The sequence below is a fragment of the Doryrhamphus excisus genome, chromosome 22 (assembly GCF_030265055.1).
Source record: "Doryrhamphus excisus isolate RoL2022-K1 chromosome 22, RoL_Dexc_1.0, whole genome shotgun sequence".
NCBI lineage: Eukaryota > Metazoa > Chordata > Actinopteri > Syngnathiformes > Syngnathidae > Doryrhamphus > Doryrhamphus excisus.
The window spans coordinates 4,892,837-4,915,704 of NC_080487.1; the positions used below are offsets into that span (position 1 = coordinate 4,892,837).

Below are 22,868 nucleotides of genomic sequence, written 5' to 3' on the forward strand. Positions count from 1 at the left end.
CTCTGTTTAACTGAGATGTTGTTTGTATTTCTCGCCGCTTCGGGACATAAAGGCAAGATTATTCCCTGGCTGCTTAAAATGTGCATGACTGACATTGTGGACGAGTCAAGCGAGGTCGGACATGCCTTCCTTATAGCTGCAGCCCAGACCCTCGGAATGGGGAGAACGTCATCAAGCAGGGCATAGAAATACAATAGAATGGCCTTTTTTTTTACAGAATAATTCATAGGTACACATGATATATGAATGTATGGAATGCATATAGAAACTCTTTAAAGTGTTAAATGATATTTTCATGAATAAGCATTGACAGACAAAGACATACACACGCACACACAAATTCTTGTGTCCAGAATTAGCATAGCGAGACAATGAAATGGCAGATATTTGCTGCTTATAGATGACTTTATGCGGCCAGTCAAGATGGCCTTTGTCTTCAGTCAATAAGCGGCTTGTTTGCCCAAATCAGAGTTGCTATTATTTTGTCTTCCACTGTTGGGAATATGAGAGCCTTTTATTTGTTGACCCGCGTGACCCCAGTCTACCAAGAATGAAGACAACTCTGTAGTTTATCAAAGAAGGCTAACAGCCTCTGCCAAAAATGAATTTTTATTAGCTAGCGGGAAAAATGTCTGCATAAATTGATGAGGAGAAGAAGAAGAACAGAACCAATGCTAATGTTTGTTCTTCCCATCAAAAGAGTGTTCTTTATACAGAAACAAGGAATTGGAGTGAGCATACATGAAGTCATTTCATCAGATGTAAAATGTACGTTCTGTTCAACATATGTGTGCACTACAGTATTTTTTATTCTCTTTCTTTCTTGATCGGCTTGGCATTAGAACCCAACACTTTTGTTTGTTTTGCATAAATGACATTCATTCATTCATTCATTTTCTACTGCTTTTTCCTCACGAGGGTCGCAGGGGGTGCTGGAGCCTATCCCAGCTGTCTTCAGGCAAGAGGCGGGGTACACCCTGGACTGGTGGCCAGCCAATCACACGGCACATATAGACAAACAACCATTCACACTCACATTGGAGTGTGGACAATTTGGAGTCTATGGACACTATGGACAATTTGGAGTCGCTAATTAACCTAGCATGTTTTTGGAATGTGGGAGGAAACCGGAGTACCCGGAGAAAACCCATGCATGCACGGAGAGAACATGCGAACTCCACACAGAGATGGCCAAGAGTGGAATTGAACCCTGGTCTCCTAGCTGTGAGGTCTGCACGCTAACCACTTGACCACTGTGCAGCCTTCATATAATTCAGTGTAGGTCAATATATGCTAGGCTACCTGACCAATATTACAGGTGACAAGGTAAATTAGCGTCATATCTGCGCACCAAAGACGGCCTTGAGGCCACACTTTGGACAACCCTGCATTAATTGTGAGCTGTTGACATTCAGTTCGGAGTACCCGGAGAAAACCCACACATGCACGGGGAGAACATGCAAACTCCACACAGAGATGGCCAAGGGTGGAATTGAACCCTGGTCTCCTAGCTGTGAGGTCTGCACGCTAACCACTGGACCGCCGTGCCGCCTGCATGAATCACATTCACAACAAAATACTTTCACATAGAAGTCTGGACTTCTGAACTTAGGCTGCTGCTCCCATGACTTGACCTCGGATAATTGAAAGATGATGGATGCATGGATGGGAGAATCAGTTTTACAAGAGTGACGTCTATCTACCTCTATATCTTAAAGCTGTTACCATAGAAAAACAGACATAGGCAAGCTTGAAAGGTTAAAAATCCATTCAAATATCGTTGCATGTTTGGTACACACAAGTCAGATATTAGAAAGCAAGGCCACATACACTCACACACGCGCACACACGCACACACACACACACACACACACACAAATAACAACAAATGCAATCTGTGTTCTCTGAGTCTTTCATGGTTCAGCTGCAGACCTTGACCACCTGGCAGAGATTTTTGGATGAAGAGTAATGACGACAATGTTACAACACATGTGAAACACTTTCCAACATTGGCTAGCCCAGTAGCATCCTGATGAATAGACACTGTATTAAATTAAATTAAATTAAATTAAATTAAATTAAATTAAATTAAATTAAATTAAATTAAATTAAATTAAATTAAATTAAATTAAATTAAATTAAATTAAATTAAATTAAATTAAATTAAATTAAATTAAATTAAATTAAATTAAATTTTTTTATATTATTTATTCATTCATTCATTTTCTACCGCTTTTCCTCACGAGGGTCACATGCTAAAATAGAGCTAGCGACCTAAACGGTAGCCTTCAAGTTATTTCCTTTAAACTTAAATAGCCAAAAACGTACCACTTCCACACGGATAGGGAGGATAACTACTAACAGTTATTTAACCTTTAACATGAACATTAATCAAACGCAATATTTTTTTCTGGGTATATGATACCATACAGCATCCATATCAAACTTGCGCGGGCCGCACTAACATTAAACTTTCATATCAAGGCGGGGGCCTCAAACAAGTGTTCTGCGGGCCACATTTGGCCCACGGGCCGCGTGTTTGAGACCCGTGCCTTATATAATTATTATTACTATTATTACAATATTATTTTTCGGCTGATAATAGACCATATTCAACCATGATGATGTTATTATATTATGAATGAATATATGAATATATATTATTTTTATTATTTTTTATTTTTTAATAAAAAATATTTTTATTTTTATTTAATATTATTGAAAGACCATGATAGAGAGAAATGACGAATACTTAAGCGTGAAATGATGAGGGACGGCTTGTCAATCAATCAGTCAAATGTGGTCATAATGAAGTGTGGACTTTTGAGGTTAGATATATATTTCAATAGGGATGGCTCTTTGAAGGAATGGTGTCATCTGTGAACGGGGGAGGGCGGATGGCTACTGTAATGTCAACGCAGCTGCCCATTACAATGCTAATGTCCTCATCAGATTCAAAAGCCAGGGGCTGCTATATTAGGTGGACTTTGACGGTGTTTTTATACGGCATACAGAGCAGGACTAGTCTTCATGAGCTGTTGTAGATAATCATCAAACGACCCTCAAGTTGAGTATTACTCTTTGCTCCAAAGTGCAGAACTTGAGCAAAGGGGGTGAAGTGTATGACAGTGTGGGCGGGTCTATGTGTGTCTGGGGCAGGAAGGATCCACCTCTACCCCTACCCCCGCACCCCCCTCCCCCAGCCAGGCCCATTGTTCACTGATGATGTATGAGACAGCATCTCCCTTGGAGTACCACAGGAACACGACAGCAGAGCAACTACACTGTCCCGTAATAGAGACTGATGGGACGGCTCCCGCTCTCTTCACTTTGTCCGCTACTAAGATTGAGTTGGCATGGCACTCCAGGCATCGACAGGACCCCTAGGACGGCTCTGAGAGAGCCCTCGTAAAGGGGAGGCCCAACCTGACGGCGGCTCACGTCTGGCGGCCGCACTGGATCCCGACACTTCCTGACAGGGCGATAGATGGCTTCATGATGAACGAGAAGATAGACGGGCGAATGCATGGACAGAGAACATCTTCTGGTCTTTGTGGAGGAGAAGTCAAGATCCTTGGTCTCCCAGTTCCTGTCAGACATTCTTGAGATGACTGAGGTTCAGAGAGGCAGGAAGCCACCATCTTTTCCCAAGAAACTGAATGTTAACAGCTCACAATTAATGCAGGGGTGTCCAAAGTGTGGCCTCAAGGCCGTTTTTGGTGCGCAGATATGACACTAATTTACCTTGTCAACAGTAATATTGGTCAGGTAGCCTAGTATATATTGACCTACACTGAATTATATGAAGGCTACACGGTGTTGGAGTGGTTAGCGCGCAGACCTCACAGCTAGGAGACCCGGGTTCAACTCCACCCTCAGCCGTCTCTGTGTAGAGTTTGCATGTGTGGGTTTTCTCCGGGTACTCCGGTTTCCTCCCACATTCCAAAAACATGCTAGGTTAATTAGCGACTCCAAATTGTCCATAGGTATGAATGTGAGTGTGAATGGTTGTTTGTCTATATGTGCCCTGTGATTGGCTGGCCACCAGTCCAGGGTGTACCCCGCCTCTCGACCGAAGACAGCTGGGATAGGCTCCAGCACCCTTGTGAGGAAAAGCGGTAGAAAATGAATGAATGAATGAATTATATGAAGGCTGCACAGCGGTCAAGTGGTTAGCGCGCAGACCTCACAGCTAGGAGACCCGGGTTCAATTCCACCCTCAGCCGTCTCTGTGTGGAGTTTGCATGTTCTCCCCGTGCATGCGTGGGGTTTCTCCGGGTACTCCGTTTTTTTCCCACATTCCAAAAACATGCTAGGTTAATTAGCGACTCCAAATTGTCCATAGGTATGAATGTGAGTGTGAATGGTTGTTTGTCTACATGTGCCCTGTGATTGGCTGGTGACCAGTCCAGGGTGTACCCCGCCTCTCGCGGAGAAACCAAGGCAAAAATTTGTCAATTTATTATGTTAACCGAAAAACATGCTAACTGGGGTGAACGCTAACCAAGGTTCTTCTGCAGACCCTTTGTAAAGTGTTTATTATGCAAGCTAGAGTACCATTTTCATCGATTTATTCTTCCTATTTTTCTTCTTCTGCCTCATTTTCGGTCACTAACTACGCCCACGATGGGTCCTCTTGTTCTTGAACGCTCAGAAGAACGTAAAAATTGGCCACCTATCAAATCCATAGAGCAGAAATATAATTAATCCACGGCTGTGAAGTCCACTTGGATGCGGTGCTCATGTAAGGCAACACTAATTAGTGAAATAGAATTAGCAACATTATCATCTTGACATCCGATATAAGCGCCACATTCGGTATAACGAGCGAATGCTCAACATGTAAAACGATACATCACCTGTGAGATTGATGGGTCGTTTAATTACACAACATTAAATGCAATATCTTGTTCCTCTTTTATAATGTAAACCCATTTAATCAAAGAGACTCTGGGAAGAAGCCTGAAAGCAACCCAATCATCATTTTAATGAATGATGCATTTCTTCCTATTTATAACACAAAAAAGCCAAAGAAAAAGCGACCAAGACAGTTATATCGGACACATTGTGCATGTTTGTGTGTCCAGAATGTGGACGCAACTTACAATGAACAAATATTATATTGCTATGGTAAATATGTCAATACCAGAAATTCTGGAAAATGGGCGCAATTGAATATAAGCCACACCCACTTACTACTGATGGAAATATGATTGAATTGAAGAAATAGCTCACAGGAAAACACCAATGTGGATCTCAAACACGCGGCCCGCGGGCCAAATGTGGCCCGCAGGACACAACTTTGAGGCCCCCGCCTTGATATGAAAGTTTAATGTTAGTGCGGCCCGCGCAAGTTTGATATGGATGCTGTATGGTATCATGTACCCAGAAAAAATTATTACGTTTGATTAATGTTCATGTTAAAGCTTAAATAACTGTTAATAGTTATCCTCCCTATCCGTGTGGAAGTGGTAAGTTTTTGGCTATTTAAGTTTAAAGGAAATAACTTGAAGGCTACCGTTCAGGTCGCTAGCTCTCTAGTTTGCGAGTTAGCATGTGTCTCAAGACCCTGCAGTTGCGCAATATGTTGTAAATAAAAAAAGTATAAATGTGACTATAGTCGTGTTTTGTCATGTCTACAGGGCTCTAATAATGCTTTGTGAATTTTAATCTGAAAAAAATAATTTGTCTACCCACCAACTATATGTGGTTTCTTAAGTTTTTATTATTTGCTGTTTTATTATTATTATTATATTTATTTATTACTGATTGATTGATTTTCTTTATTCTTGATTTATTTTTCATCTTATTTTGTGTAGAAAAATAAAAATTAAGATATTTGAGAACAGTGGAATGTTTTATCAGCGCTTTTATTGTAGAAAATTGGAACCAAAGCACTGAAAAAGTTTGTATATTTTTCTGTTTTTAATAAATGCGTTTGTTTTTTTTTGGAAAACCTGATGTGTCCCAGTCTCACCCAGACCCTAGCTCCAGTGGCCCCCAAGTAAATTGAGTTTGAGACCCCTGATTTAGTGCATATGACAACAAACACAAGTGTATCATGAGGGGGAAGCACACATCCAAAACAAGGAAGTCAGAGGGATTTCTGACGGACAGCTCATAGGTCACAGATGATGGGCAAAGGCCTTTGCAGCCTTCCTCTGTGGAAGTACAGCCTTTGAAATGTCACGCTGCTAAAAGTAGTTACTCACAAGATACTTGCAAATTCTCTGTCAGAGAAATGTAATACTTGATATTGAAACATTTCCACAACTGGTTGACACCTTTTGGAATATTTTCCAATTCCAAAGCATTCATCAACAATATTATGTACCATTGCCATTGCCAGGACTGGCTACATGTTTTGATTGTACCAAAATACAACAACCAGGCTCAGTGAGGTGGAAATACTGGTGATAGTTTTGCTATGGTGTCATTCATCTCCTCATTGCTCTCTCCTACCTCATTCTATCTCTCAGAACATTGGGACATCTCCACTAAATGACGGATCATTCCTCCACAAACACCATGACAGCGTAAGTGGACCAATTCATCAACTAACTTTATTTGTGTGCGCGTTGTGTGTCGCTTTCTGTAGCACTCTATGGATATACAGTAAGGTGGTACACATTATACACCTGGAATATTTCATTTAGCATGGTTGGATCTGAAGAGGGTTCTTAGTAGAGCTTCAAAATGCAAAAAAAAAGAAATAGTAATTTTTGAGGAAGCAATATATTTTAACCAATCATTCAAGTTTAACAGGAAAACTAAAATTGAAATATTATTTTCAAAAAGGACTCAGTCATGAGTCGCTGCACCGTCCCTGTCAATCACCTCCAGGGCCTGCTTGATGCTCCAGGTGGTCAGGAACTGATGTCCAAATGTTCTCAACCGGATGTAGATCAGGGGATCATACAGGATGGTCCAAAACAGGGGTCTCAAACTCAATTTACTTGGGGGCCACTGGAGCTCGGGTCTGGGTGAGACTGGTCCGCATCAGGTTTTCCCCCCAAAAAACCCCGCATTTATAAAAACAGAAAAATATACAAACTTTTTCAGTGCTTTGGTTCCAATTTTCAACAATAAAAGCTCTGATAAAACATTCCACTGTTCTCAAATATCTTATTTTTTATTTTTCTGCACAAAATAAGATGAAAAATAAATAAACAAATCAAGAATAAAGAAAATCAATCAATCAATAATAAATAAATATAATAATAATAATAAAACGGCAAATAATAAAAACTTAATAAACCACATATAGTTGGTGGGTAGACAAATTATTTTTTTCAGATTAAAATGAACAAAGCATTATTAGAGCCCTGTAGACATGACAAAACACGACTATAGTCACATTTATACTCTTTTTATTTACAACATATTGCGCAACTGCAGGGTCTTGAGACACATGCTAACTCGCAAACTAGAGAGCTAGCGACCTAAACGGTAGCCTTCAAGTTATTTCCTTTAAACTTAAATAGCCAAAAACTTACCACTTCCACACGGATAGGGAGGATAACTATTAACAGTTATTTAACCTTTAACATGAACATTAATGAAACCTAATCATTTTTTCTGGGTACATGATACCATACAGCATCCATATCAAACTTGCGTGGGCCGCACTAACATTAAACTGTCATATCAAGGCGGGGGCCTCAAACTAGTGTCCTGCGGGCCACATTTGGCCCGCGGGCCGCGTGTTTGGGACCAAATGCCATATTTTCAATATAATTAAGAAACTTCCAACAAGGCAAACAACTGCAACTTTAACAATTAAACATTCCAATAACAAGGGAGTCAATCAGCCATCCAACCCTACAACCAACATATTGATGTGGATGTTTTGATGCATGTTTAGGCCAGCTATGCTTCAAACAAGGAGGCTGTTCTCTTCTCAATGATTGAACAATGCATAAACGTGCATAAAGCCACGCTGGGATAGGAACTCTTGACTTCAAACGCAAAGTCATCAGTTAGCAGTTATCTTGTTCAACATCCACATGACGATAAGATAATTAGGATTATTAGGGGTGAGGTGCAAATGCTTCCTTTAACAAACACTCACTTTCAGCCAGGAAGCTCAAAGGTTCTGAAGCACGGTTACATTTAACGGACCCTTGATAAAAAATAAACAAATAAATAAAACATGCTAATGGAAGAAAATTGTAGTGGTAATGGAAAAAGAAGACATTTAGGATTGTGGGAACCAATGAACTTGGAACAACGAAATGTACCAGAATGTACTATACTTTAACTTTATTGTTATTATTATTGTTATTGAAAATTCTATTAGTGTATTATGATTTTTTTTTAAGTACAGGGTTAGGGTTTAAGTACAAGTATTAGTAAGTAAGTTGTTACACTACAACAATTGTATGTCCTCGGGTTACGAAATATGAAGGGCGAACAATAGCGTCATAAATAAAGTCGAATTATGAATGTGTGTTTTTTAAAGTTTTTTATCTGATTAATCAATGTTGCTGCACCATCCTGTATCTCTATTTTGACTGATTACAGTATTTAATTCCGATATATTTTAACTACAATGCAGCTGCAACGTGATTGAATACTGTACTGTGGTTAGCTGCCGCCATCTTGTGGTGAATAAAGTCCATAATCACCATAATTAGGTGTACAAAATAGATGTGTGCATGTAAACCTCACATTGTACTCTCATATAAACAAACATTGAGCCTTGTGTTACACTCTCATATAAACAAACATTGAGATGTGCGCTACAATCTCATATAAACAAACACTCAATGTTCTTGCACAGATAGGAATTAATATGCGGAACAGTGTATCAGCTCGGACTATTTACACTGTTACGCATTTCACTTCCGGGCGGAAGTTCGCAGAGAACATGTGGACAATCGCAGGGATACGGTTAACAGTAGTGTGTGATTGTTTTTGTAGATGGAATTAGGACTTTATTACACTTTTGTCATTTTAAACAGATAACTGCAGTGTACATTTATATGTAATATATTTACATTTGTTATTTTTTTTGCAACAGACAAACAAAGTTGTATTTAACTACAACGACGTTTGCATCTTTTCTTCCCAATGGTTCCACGTCTGACTTTTAACACAACAAGGGAATAAATCTACACCTTGCCAGTCCCTCGTTTCTAATTTTGTGGACATTTCCAGGTGAGTTTTGGGCTTAAGGAAACAAATACAGTTGAACATTTTTAAATCATCGATGTGGTGGATTCACGTGTATATTGGTTTAGTTACGGTGTCGAAGTGATATTTAATTTTACAGTGCAAAACAAGTACAAAACGTATGCACTTAAGACTTTGGGAGCTCAAAATGGTTTATCACTAGACAAAACAGTCATTTCGTCTGGGAGTTTGCTGTTTGCCTTGACCATATAAATGTAAATACTGTATACTGTTTTTTTCTATTTCTATTTCCAATTGTGTTGCAGTCGGCCAAATGGACGGGAAGGCTCATGAACAAAGGAAACATCAGTCCAAACACAGTGGTCCGAAGGCAGAAAGGAAGAAACTGCGGAAGCATGGAGACCCAGTCGAGAACGATGAAAGAAAACGTAACCCCAAAGCCTTTTCGGTACAGTCCGCTGTACGCATGGCCAAGACTTTCCACAGGTCTGTGTCGAAGGGTTCTCTCAAAATCAATTATCTCTTTTTTTGCATATACAGTAATATACACAGTGTAAAATATCTGTCTATAGGAGCCAGGATATAAAGACCAAAAAACACCACATCCCACTTGTTGACCGGACCCCCTTGGAGCCGCCTCCTGTGGTGATTGTAGTCGTTGGCCCTCCTAAGGTGGGGAAAAGCACCCTAATACGTTGCCTGATCAAAAACTTCACTCGGCAGAAGCTCGGGGACATACGTGGCCCTGTGACTATTGTCTCTGGTGGGTATGACATGCCACAGTATCTCGTAGTATTTTGTTCTTTAAATGGAACTGAAAGGTTTAATGTTGGCGCTGTTTCTGCAGTCCAGCACCATTTTTACATTGTCGTCTGCTGTTGACTCTTGGTGTCCTCGATTTACAGGCAAGAAACGCCGTCTCACTTTCATGGAGTGCAACAATGATATAAATACAATGATCGACCTTGCAAAAGTTGCTGACTTGGTAGGTCTGAAGATAGCTAGAAAAAGACAATCACAAACAGTTTTTTTCCCACTTGGATCGGTCATAATTGAATTATCTGTTCCAGTCAGTGCTGCTATCAGTCCTGCTAGGAAGCTCAATAAGTGAAATGAAACAAGTATCTGTCATTTTTCAGGTTCTTATGTTGATTGATGCCAGCTTTGGCTTTGAAATGGAGACATTTGAGTTCCTGAACATCTGCCAAGTGCATGGCTTTCCTCGTATCATGGGCGTACTGACTCACCTGGATTCCTTCAAGAACAACAAGGCACTTCGTAAAACCAAGAAAAACCTCAAACATCGCTTCTGGACGGAGGTCTACCAGGTAAACACGTTGATAAACGATCATACATCAACACACTGATGTAATACTAATCTGCTTATTGTGTGAACCCTGCAGGGCGCCAAGCTCTTTTATTTGTCTGGCATGGTGTATGGGGAGTACCAAACACAGGAAGTGAAGAATCTTGGTCGCTTCATCTCTGTCATGAAGTTTCGTCCTTTGGTATGGCAGACATCACATCCTTATGTGCTTGTTGACCGGTGAGCCCACCTCCCCTTCTGGAACACGTGGAATATTGGACTATTGTGTTTTATTTGCTTAGAAAAACCCTGCAGTATTGATGATCAATGCTCATGTGGGAATTGATACATTTCACTTCAATATGTCAGGATATTCTAATGGTTTAGAGTTTATTTAATATACAAGTCAGATATATGTAAAAACATAGCTGAGCCATATATATATATGTATTTTTTTCAAAATATAAACGATTTTCCAGCATTATAAAAGTTGACATTTATAAGTTTACTACTGAAAACCACTTATTGTTTTGCAACTTTATCACTTAAATGTTTCAGATAATCAAACAAATGTAAATATTAGTCAATGACAACCCGGATGAATACAAAATGCAGTTTTTTTAAATTTACCGTAACTTTATTATCGAGGGAGAAAAAAATCCAAAGCTCCCATGTCCCTGTGTGAAAGGTGAGGCCCCCCCCAAAAAGCCAATAAGTGGTTGGGCCACCCTTAGCAGCAACAACTGCAATCAAGCGTCTATTACGAGCTCTACACTGACCACGAGGTACAATTGAAGTGTTGTTGTTATCCAGCTCAGTGACCACGCAAAAATAATAATACCCAATGCTTAATAATTAATATATATATATAGTCCGGGTACTCCGGTTTCCTCCCACATTCCAAAAACATGCTAGGTTAATTGGCCACTCCAAATTGTCCATAGGTATGAATGTGAGTGTGAATGGTTGTTTGTCTATATGTGCCCTGTGATTGGCTGGCGACCAGTCCAGGGTGTACCCTGCCTCTCGCCCGAAGACAGCTGGGATAGGCTCCAGCACCCCCGCGACCCTTGTGAGGAAAAGCGATAGAAAATGAATGAATGAATGAATGAATGAAAGAAAGAAAAATAAAACGAAAAAATATGTAAAATAAATTATATATATATATATATTATATAAATAATATGTGGGTACGTGACAAAAAAATTAAAAATACATATTAATTTTAAAAAACTACAGTTATATTAGGAAAGCAGGAAGTGAACAAATGTAACTGTTACTGATTGTAAAAGTACCAGATGGAGGGGTAGGATTTAATAAGCTTTGCTTCTTCCTACTCCTTTTGGACATGTGGAACTGTGAACTGATTATGGGATGCACGCAATTGTAATCTGATGCATGTTCAAATGAAATAAAACCATTACCATTTCTGAAATATTCTTTGTTCCTGCCTCCACACAGAATGGAGGACTTAACTGACCCTGAAAAGATCCGAACTGACCAGAAGTGTGATCGGACCGTGTCGCTCTATGGCTACCTGCGAGGCACATATTTGAAGAACAAAAGCCAGGTCCATATTCCAGGTAGATATGTACTGTTTGATGTGTATACAGTTCCTACCTTATTGTTACTATATTGCATTATAGAACCAGGGGGCAGCTAAGCCCACCCTCCAAATTAGTACTGTTGGAATCTGTCATGAAACAAAGGGAATACAGGGACTATTCCCTCCCCCTCCCAGGTGTTGGCGACTTCCAGGTTGCCGATGTGAACTTTCTCCCAGACCCATGCCCGCTTCCAGATGCTCAGAAGAAGCGAGCACTGAACGAGAAGGAGCGACTGCTCTATGCACCCATGGCCGGAGTTGGCGGGGTGGTATACGACAAAGATGCTGTGTACATTGACTTTCCTGCAAGCCATGTCAATCAGCAGGTGAAGGAGATTTTTACAATGGTCCTGCAGTTTTTTTGGGGGAGCAATTATATCTGAAACTTTAGTGTGACACAGGAGGAGTTGAGACCCACGACAGAGCTGGTCCAGTCGCTCATTGACACGCACTCCACTCTGGATGCCAAGATGGCCGCTAGTAGAGTGACTCTCTTCAGCGGCTCTGCCGGCTTGGACCCCACAGAGATCAGCTCACAGAGCAGGTGAGACTAGCGTGTTCTACTCCAGACTACCCCGGTTTTAGCTGAAACCAGGTGAACTCCTTGTTTTAAAAAAAAAAAAAAGACCTGGTGAATGAAATGTACATTTCTCACTGTTGGATCTTAAGGAGGTTCTAAGTAGAGCAGGGGTCTCAAACTCAATTTACCTGGGGGCCACTGGAGCTAGGGTCTGGGCAAGGCTGGGCCGCATCAGGTTTTCCAAAAAAAACTTTTTCAGTGCTTTGGTTCCGATTTTCTACAATAAAAGCTCTGATAAAACATTCCACTGTTCACAAATATCTTAATTTTTATTTTTCTGCACAAAATAAGATGAAAAATAAATAAACAAATCAAGAATAAAGAAAATCAATCAGTAATAAATAAATATAATAATAATAATAAAACGGAAAATAATAAAAACTTAAGAAACCACATATAGTTGGTGGGTAGACAAATTATTTTTTTCAGATTAAAATGAACAAAGCATTATTAGAGCCCTGTAGACATGACAAAACACGACTATAGTCACATTTATACTCTTTTTATTTACAACATATTGCGCAACTGCAGGGTCTTGAGACACATGCTAACTCGCAAACTAGAGAGCTAGCAACCTAAACGGTAGCCTCCAAGTTATTTCCTTTAAACTTAAATAGCCAAAAACTTACCACTTCCACACGGATAGGGAGGATAACTATTAACAGTTATTTAACCTTTAACATGAACATTAATCAAACGTAATAATTTTTTCTGGGTACATGATACCATACAGCATCCATATCAAACTTGCGCGGGCCGCACTGACATTAAACTTTCATATCAAGGTGGGGGCCTCAAACTAGTGTCCTGCGGGCCACATTTGGCCCGCGGGCCGCATGTTTGAGACCCGTGAAGCCGTAGAGCTTCATCTTGCAAAAAGAAGAAATGTTTTAATGAAGCAATTTATTCCATGATTGCAATAAATGTCACTTTAGAATAGTAATAGTAATTTAGAATATTAATGTGAAACCCATACACTTTGTTTGTGTCACTTTGTTTGCAAAAATGTCTGTCAGGGAAAACGTGGGCCCCCTGGAGGAGAGTATTTGGGATGATGCGAGCCAGAGACAGAGGAGGAAGGTGATCTTCAGTGGCGAGGACGAGGCTGAAGACAAAGGTGACGTCGGTGCCTCCAGCGATGAGGAAGACGGCAGCAATGAAGAAAGTGACCTCGAGGACCAGGATGAAGACGATTTAGACGATAACCTCTCCGGTTTTATCCGCGAGGCCAGAGACAAATGTGCCACAAGTGAAAAAGGCGTCGCACCTTTGAAGAAACAGAAGCTGCAGGAGACGAAAGAAACGGCGGCGGAGTTGCCCGTTTTCGCTGACAGTGAAGATGACTTGGAGATGAGCGGGGAAGAGCATGAAGACGTGGATGCTGAGAGAGTAGGAGACTCGGGACATTGCTCCAGTGAGGATGAAGGAGACAGTAGTGATGACGAGAAGGAAGATGATGATCAGGAATTGTCACAGGAGGAGGAGGAGAAGGATGAAGATGCATCTCAGTCTAGCGGGAAAAATACAGCGAGTGAAAGTGATGCAGAGGAAGAGGAGCTGGGTAAATATACATTTTACTGTGTTTTTATATACTTCATACTCTAAAGTTTTCTATTGGAGTTCAGATCTCCATGTCCAGTGCTTCACTAGTATAGTATAGGTAGTATCTCCAACGGCTGGTTTTCCTTTGTCCACAGGGGCTCTCCGCTGGAAAGAGGGTCTGCAGCGAAAGGCATCGGAAGCTTTTCTACGACACCAAGAATCTGCGCCCAATCTGCGGAAACTGGTTTATGGTTCAGGTATCTTCTGATGCTTTTTGGCAGGCTTCCGGCTCCATCCCATTGCTTAGATGGCTCCAGATTTCATTCATTTTCTACCGCTTTTCCCCACGAGGGTTGCGGGGGGTGCTGGAGCCTATCCCAGCTGTCTTCGGGCGAGAGGCAGGGTACACCCTGGACTGGTCGCCAGCCAATCACAGGGCACATATAGTCAAACAACCATTCACACTCACATTCATACCTATGGACAATTTGGAGTCGCTAATTAACCTAGCATGTTTTTGGAATGTGGGAGGAAACCGGAGTACCCGGAGAAAACCCACGCATGCACGGGGAGAACATGCAAACTCCACACAGAGATGGCCGAGGGTGGAATTGAACCCTGGTCTCCTAGCTGTGAGGTCTGCGCGCTAACCACTCGAACCCCGTGCAACTTGGCATAGTAGATGGTGTCGTTTTTTTGTAAGATTCATTTACCCCCTGCTGATTTTTGACTGGAACGTACTATTAAGAACTGTGTTTATCTGTGTATAAAGAAATGGCATGATGTATTTCCTTGAAAGTATTACTAATAATACTGTACTTTAAATACTTCATCCAAAATTACATTTTGGTACACTTGTTGAGATTTTTCTCTTTTTACTTTAATATTGGTATTTGTTTGTAGTTGTCGAGAAGAAAGACGACGACGAGGACGATGATGAGGAAGAGATGGGAGGGCTTTTCCGAGTCAGCCACCCTCAGAAGAGCAAAAAATTTCAAGCAAACGCACTGGATTGTTCTCGTTTCAAGCCAAATGCCTCACACAACTGGGATCTGAAGGAGGTAGTGTGTTTATTCCACCTGTATGAACTTTACTCCCATTACCTTTTGGAGATGAAAATCAAAGCCACAATGTGTTGGAACCACTATCCCCCCCCCCCAACCCCTTTCAGATGCTCGACTCCATTAGGGACTGCTTTGTGACTGGGAAGTGGGATGGGGACCAAGATGCCGCCACACTGCTGAAGGAGGACGGTAAAGACGCAAAACAAAATATGTTTGAACAAATTGCATGAAATTTGGATTTTGGAGTCAGTTGTAACTGCTGAGGACTTCATGAAAAAAAGTACACTTTTATTTGTGATGGCTCATTTGATTCACCATTGGGGTTTTTTTTTTCCTGTAGATGAGATGTACGGAGACTTTGAAGATCTGGAAACAGGCCAAGTCCACAGTGGCAAAACTGGCAAACAGGATGAAGACGAAGACGAGGTAATTAGAATTCTTAGTTTCTGTAATGCCTGCCTTGGAAGAGCAACACACTGGTATTATTATGAAAGTCTTGTCTTTGTTAAGGTATCATCATTTCGGAATCATAATCACCTTTATTGTCATAATATTGCATGCAACGAAATTTGACTGCAACTCTATGGTGCATTTCATAGAAAATAAAAATAAGGAAAAGAATAAAAATAAAACAGGGGCGGCACGGCGGTCGAGTGCTTAGCGCGCAGACCTCACAGCTAGGAGACCAGGGTTCAATTCCACCCTCGGCCATGTCTGTGTGGAGTTTGCATGTTCTCCCCGTGCATGCGTGGGTTTTCTCCGGGTACTCCGGGTACTCCGGTTTCCCCCCCACATTCCAAAAACATGCTAGGTTAATTAGCGACTCAAAATTGTCCATAGGTATGAATGTGAGTGTGAATGGTTGTTTGTCTATATGTGCCCTGTGATTGGCTGGCGACCAGTCCAGGCCTCTCGCCCGAAGACAGCTGGGATAGGCTCCAGCACCCCCGCGACCCTCGTGAGGAAAAAGCGGTAGAAAATGAATGAATGAATGAATGAATAAATAATAATAATTAATAATAATTAATAATAATAATAATAATAATAATAATAATAATAATAATAATACATGAATGAATAAAAATAAAACAAGGAACAACAACTTTTGCAACTAACCCCATACTTTTTGTTCTCCCATTTGACTTGCTTGTTCTTCTGACCAACAGAATAATGACAGTGAGGATGACGACGACGCTGAAGAGACCCTGATGAAAGTGGATGATGAAGAAGTCCAGAAAAATAAGCGTTTGGAGAAAAAACGGAGGCTAAAAGAGAGATTTGACACAGAGTATGATGATGCAGACGCCACATACTTTGATGATCTGAAGGAGGAGTTGCAGAAGCAGGCAGAGGTAATGCACTACGTATAGTGTATATAGTAGTCACATACGTAGTATATATATGTATGTATGTATGTATTAGGGTGCTTCAAATTTGAATGGGAAATTTTAAATTCATAATATCAATTTGGCTGGCATTCCATTTTTTTCTAATGAACATAAAAATATCTTTTGCAAAGTTTTGAGGAAATCTATTGAGATTTAGGGGTGCCACCTCACACATAAACATTTGTAAATTTTCAGAAAATGTCCAATTTCTAGTCTAATTGCCAAAAAGTTGACGTGGAAATGTTGAGTACAATGAACTTCTATACAGCATCATTTTCTATAGGGTTATCAAAGGGGGCCCAGACCAAAGACCAAGCTGCGACTGCTAGTCTGAAAGGAACTAGTTGTTGTGTGCCTAAAATAATAAATGGACAAGTGTATATCACATTATGTAGTACTACAGTACTACTCTCAATAAATATGAGGCATCAGTAATACTGTCTACTCTATATTACTGTTGTTGATGTTATGCTAGCTCAGCTATTAGCTAACTGTCATTAGCAAACTGTAGCTAGCTAATGTTAGCTACAGTAGAGGCACTGAATGAGTACTAAATACCTATAAATATGACTACAAATCATTCAAATTACAAAGACAAAACTACAAATTTGCTAGTAATATGTAATAGGAGTATAAATACCGACAAAAACATAAATATCACCTTAGAGTTCTTGAGCTGCAGTCTTTGCTGACCTCAAATCTCCATGGCGACCATTGAACTGTTCACCACTTTATTCCACAAAAACAGATGTATGGTGGCACCCCTAAATAATCATGTATTGGACAAATATTTTATATGTGTTGTTTCTACATATATTGGAACACTTTTAGTACTCAGCCATATCAAAATTCAATAATTGTGTTTTTTGATGCACCGTAATGTATATGCAGTCATTCCCATGGCATTTTAATCATGTGTAATGTATATAACACAATTGGTGGGCAGTAATTAATTAAAAATAGGTAACTCAAGCCTTCTGATTTTTGGGGAAATGAAATGAAAAATGAAAACACAAAAATCTGCAGATTTACTGCCACACTAAACTGGCCAGCCGATGGAGCCTCACTCCATTCACCTTCCTGCACCTTCTTTTTTCTGTCTTCCAAAGCTGAACCGCGCGGAGTTCATGGATGTCGACGACGAGACAAGAGTCCAGTACGAAGGTTTCCGTCCAGGAATGTACCTCCGATTAGAGATCGCGTCTCTTCCCTGTGAGTTTGTCACCAACTTTGATCCACACTACCCCATCATCCTCGGCGGCTTGGGTTCCAATGAAGGGAGTGTTGGATACCTGCAGGTATGTTCTGGTTAAGAATCTTCTCTTGGTACTGATGTTTGGATCTTCTACTTAAATGTTGTGTTTGTTTGTGTATGCGTGCGTGCACATGTCAGATGAGGCTGAAGAAACACCGCTGGTATGATCGCATCTTGAAAACCAGGGACCCGCTTATTCTGTCCCTCGGGTGGCGCCGCTTTCAGACCATCCCCCTTTACCACATCGAGGACCACAACGGACGGCACCGCCTGTTAAAATATACGCCACAGCACATGCACTGCGGTGCCTCCATCTGGGGTAGGTTAGAACACATTACATCATACAGATAAAATGGCAGACAAATATATATACTAGGTGACTTTAAGGGTGTCATTTCATGGCTCTAATAGTGTGAAAAAGCATATTTATTAAAATATTATTCAGCGGTATTTCCCATCTTGTCTTTTTCCGAAGGTCCCATCACGCCACAGGGAACAGGTTTCCTGGCGTTGCAATCCGTAGCCGGGGTTAAGGTAAGCATTCTTCCCTCTTCTTCCCTCCGTCTGTATGCTCAACTGCTGGGAGCAGCCTTTTATTGGGGCCAGTCTAAGGCACGCCTGTGCAATAATCATATTGCCCCATCAGTTATGGGTGCTTCATTTTATTATATTTTTTCATTCTGTTTCGGTGAGAATAAACGTACCATTATGGACTCATCATATTTTTGTAAGGGCATTTATGGTCAGTAAAGTCAAATTCTTAATTTACTTACTGATTTTGTGTCAGATACTGTACTTATATTTGAGCTACAGTAAACCTCGGATATATCGGACTCGGATATATCGGAAATTCGCTCACAACGGACAGATAAAAAAGAACCAATTTTTCTGTAATGCATTTCCAATAAAAATTCATTGCATATATCAGATTTTTTATAACGGATTTCGCCTATTTCGGACAAAATCTCCAGTCCCGTTCCAATGCATTTCCATTAAATTTCCCTCGCATATATCGGATGGCCGCATCGTGGCGCTCCGATTCGCCGAATCGTGACAGGCCGCTATACGACGTCATTTGCAGCGTTGCCTGCGTGTCCAGGTACATTGGAAACATAGTCAAGGAAGTGCCTTTTTATAACGGATAAAATCCGATTTACGCATATACCGGATATAATTCCGATATATGCGTAAAACGGACATTTTCCGGTATACGCATATAACGGATTTCTCTTATATCGGACAAAACCAGTGGGAACAATTGAATCCGATATATCCGAGGTTTACTGTATAATCTTATCATCTCTATAATCAAGAGCCTAAAACTTGTCATGATGAGTGTATTCCAACTTGTACATGGAGCAGTACATACACGTTGCAATGAACAGTTCCATTGTCTGCTTACCGAGCCCAGCCTTTTTTGGGGGGGGGTAAATGAGGGGTTGAGGCCAGAAAAGGCATCTGGTGTAAAAGCTAAGCCAAAAAGCACTCATGTGATCCACGGTGAGAAAGTCGATAAAGGTAAAAAAAATATATATACACCAACAACAAGACTTGACACCAGGTATTATTTTGTTTTTCACCACAAAACTCTTAGAATGACCTCCAGGATGGTCAAATGTGTTGACCAGAACATGCAATATTTTCTCCACTCTGCAGGCTAATTTCCGTATCGCAGCCACAGGAGTGGTCCTTGACCTGGATAAGTCAATGGCTGTAGTAAAGAAGCTCAAACTCATTGGTTATCCATACAAGATCTTCAAGAACACCTGTTTCATTAAGGTATGGGCTTCTCAACCATTCCATCCTGTATCTTAAGAACCTCTCATGAAGGCGTTCTTCATCCACTCGTTTTCATCACACTCGTCAACACATAGTAGTACGGTAAAGTAGTACAGTAAACGGTAGTCTTTTCCCCAAATGAGCAGTGCACTTTCCTTCATGAGTCACTTGCATGGTCAGAGAAAGTGAAAGTGAAAGTACGCAAAGCAGCACAAGGCATGCTAGGAGAACTAACTGCCTCTCAGCTTTGGATGTACAGCAGTTGATATGCTAGCAAAATGGCCGTTTCCCCATAATAATATCTCCTAAATAAAATAGCCTTTTTTCCTCATCTGATTATGACTTTCTTTGACTTGATTTTTGTAAAAAATTACACTTGTTTTTCTTAAATTAAATACTACTATTTCAACTTTCCTCTTGGAAATTGAACATAATTGTGCAAATATTACAACTTTATTCTTTATTGTTTTTTGTTTCTCACACTATTACCTGTTTTTCTTTAAAAGAATTGTTTATTTAGAATTTCAGCTGTTACTAAAAATGCATTTTTCTCATAAAATTGCTAAATAACTTTTTCCCGAATCTACTTTTCCCATAAAATACAAATGTATTATTCTTTTGTTGGTTCTCATAATATTCAGATATATTTTTAAAATATGCCCTGTTAATTGGCTGGCTGGCTAGGTATGAATGTGAGTGTGAATGGTTGTTTGTCTATATGTGCCCTGTGATTGGCTGGCCACCAGTCCAGGGTGTACCCCGCCTCTCGCCCGAAGACAGCTGGGATAGGCTCCAGCACCCCCACGACCCTCGTGAGGATACGTTTATTATTTATATTGTTTTTTATTTTTATTATTTATTTGTTTTGTTTTTTTTTATTTTTTATTTTATTTTCTTTATTATTATTTTTTATTTTTTTTTTATTTTTTTCCTTCATATAAAGTAAAAATTATGTACTAGTACTTTTCCCTCCCCCACAGGGCATGTTCAACACCGTGCTGGAGGTGGCTAAATTTGAAGGGGCATCTGTACGAACAGTGTCAGGGGTCAGAGGTCAAATCAAGAAAGCACTGTCAACACCAGCAGGGTCTTACAGAGCCACGTTTGAGGACCGGCTGCTTATGAGTGGTGAGTTTTGCTTTCCTGCTGTGATGTGTTTGGACGCGCGGCCACGTTGTTGTGGACTCAAGTCACAAGTGATTTGTATTTTTGCAGATATTGTGTTCCTGCGCTCCTGGTATCCCGTGTCCGTCCCACAGCTCTACAATCCTGTCACATCGCTGTTGCTGGCCGTGGGTCACAAGGACAGCTGGTCGGGCATGAGGACGCTGGGGCAGCTCAAACACGACCTGGGAGTCCGGAACAAACCCAAGACTGACTCTTTGTACAAGGTAGACTCCACTTGCTGGACGGGTGGGGGTGGGGGGCTTTTTGGGGTAGAATGGGGTAGAATTCTCATTCTGATGACCTGTTGGATTATCTTTCGGCAAGATTCTGTTTATATTTTGACTTTAGTCCCATAACATTAGAAATCTCATTTTCCAAAAGAAACTTTGTTTTGTTTTGTGTATTACTAATAATATTTTTTTTGTTAATTTTCATGAAAAAAAATTCTGGTTAGAAAACATTTTTTTTTGCACTTTTGCTCTTGTAGATGAATTATTTTATTTTATTTAATTTTCAAACATTTTTTCTTTAAAAATTTTGACCTCATTCTTTTTTTCTACAACAATTTGTGAGTTCAAATATGTGTGACACCCACGTGGAAGCCCCAGCCTTTACCTGCAAGCGGCTTTTTGTAAGCTAACCATGCATACATCCCCTAAAGAAACCTACATAAAGTCCAAATATGGCTTGAAGCCTTACAGTCCTGTGTGAAGGTCAAAGTCACATCATCACCTGTACCAGGTTCAAAGTTTATGTAAGCTGTGGAAACTATTTGTCCTTATGGCCGGACCCCCCCCAAATGCTAACCGTGGATGTCGGCTTTGATGCCTCGGCTTCAGTGCACGGTTGTTTCTTGCCACGTCGCAGACTGAGAAGTAACTCGAATCTCTTTCCATCTTTCTTCAGCCTGTGGTCAGGAGAAGACAGCAATTCAATGCCCTCCGCATCCCCAAAGAGCTCCAGAAGGCGCTGCCTTTCAAGAACAAACCCAAACAGCAGGGACACAAAGGCAAAATGCCCAGAGACCTCCAAAGGCCCAGCGTGGTCAGAGAGCCTCATGAGCGGAAGGTGAGTCCAGCCAAGTCATTTTTTCCCCCCATCATCCATCCATTTTCTATACCGCTTATCCTCACGAGGGTCATATTACGACTTTTTTTTACTTAATTTTTGCAAAATTGACTACTGATCTAGTGCTGCGTGCCAATAGAAAAGCAGCCACATGCCGCAAATGGTCTCTGTGCCGCAATTTAGACCCCCCCTGTTCCAACCTCTTTCACCATTGTGCTTTAGGTGGCGGCCCTTCTGCACGCGCTGAGCACAGTTCACTACCATAAGGCCAAGAAAGCACGCACAGCTCACCGCGCCAAACATGCACAGTTCCTGCAGCACAAGGATAAAGAAGAGGACGCCAAGCTAAAGAGGCAAAAGGAAGCTCGTAAGAAGCTGTACCGTGTCATGGGCCAGATGGACCAGAAGAAGCAAAGGTCTAGTCTGAAGGGGGCGTCGCAGGAGGACTAGCCTGCCAAATCTTCACTCCTCTTCAGTTCTTCAGTTCAGCAAGGACAGACTGCCAGTTGCTGTCGTTTGTTATGATTATGTTATTGTGCCTATTCAACTATTCAAGATTTTCCCGATTTTCACTCTTCAACTTGCTGTGGATTTTTAAATGAAATAAATAATTTGAGGAATATTGTTATGTTTTATTACCTTCAATTTTCTATTACTGGCTGTAATTCTTGTCAGTTTAGACCAGGGGTCTTAAACTCAATTTACCTGGGGGCCACTGGAGCTAGGGTCTGGGCGAGGCTGGGCCGCATCAGGTTTTCAAAAAAAAAACAAAAAAAAGCATTTTTTCTGGGTACATGATACCATACAGCATCCATATCAAACTTGCGTGGGCCGAAAAAAAATAAGAAAAAAAATCAGTCATTTTATATAATACAAAAATAATAAGTAATTTGCCATTTTAATAATAAGTAATTGGCAAAATGGAAAAAGTATTATTTAGTATTTCTGCCTGGGACAATTGACGCTCGGGGATCATCA

The 22,868-nt window shown here is 40.6% G+C and overlaps 1 protein-coding gene across 2 annotated transcripts; it reads left to right on the top strand.

Moving 5' to 3' along the window:
• Positions 1-8,855: 8,855 nt before the first annotated feature.
• bms1 (BMS1 ribosome biogenesis factor) lies at positions 8,856-22,525 on the top strand. 2 transcript variants are annotated; one of them, XM_058062569.1, is made up of 23 exons: positions 8,856-9,159; positions 9,441-9,621; positions 9,708-9,898; positions 10,041-10,120; positions 10,275-10,463; positions 10,539-10,681; positions 11,903-12,024; positions 12,183-12,373; positions 12,449-12,591; positions 13,644-14,188; positions 14,325-14,426; positions 15,073-15,230; positions 15,341-15,422; positions 15,574-15,659; positions 16,400-16,585; positions 17,731-17,919; positions 18,015-18,195; positions 18,352-18,410; positions 19,533-19,655; positions 20,636-20,783; positions 20,871-21,046; positions 21,729-21,890; positions 22,113-22,524. In XM_058062569.1, exons 2-23 carry the CDS (start codon positions 9,449-9,451, stop codon positions 22,338-22,340), a joined length of 3,657 nt encoding a protein of 1,218 aa, XP_057918552.1. In that variant the 5' UTR covers positions 8,856-9,159; positions 9,441-9,448; the 3' UTR covers positions 22,341-22,524. The 2 variants fall into 2 exon arrangements, with proteins under 2 accessions (XP_057918552.1, XP_057918553.1); XM_058062570.1 differs by lacking the exon at positions 8,856-9,159 and having other exon boundaries at positions 22,113-22,525.
• The last annotated feature ends 343 nt before the right edge of the window (positions 22,526-22,868 follow it).

Bases quoted from the DNA above. Each gene is read 5' to 3' on its own strand.
- bms1 (XM_058062569.1), top strand. From the start codon at position 9,449: ATGGACGGGAAGGCTCATGAACAAAGGAAACATCAGTCCAAACACAGT. The intron at 9,899-10,040 runs GTGGGTATGACA...CTCGATTTACAG, and splicing joins CCCTGTGACTATTGTCTCTG to GCAAGAAACGCCGTCTCACT. The intron at 19,656-20,635 runs GTATGGGCTTCT...CCTCCCCCACAG, and splicing joins AGAACACCTGTTTCATTAAG to GGCATGTTCAACACCGTGCT.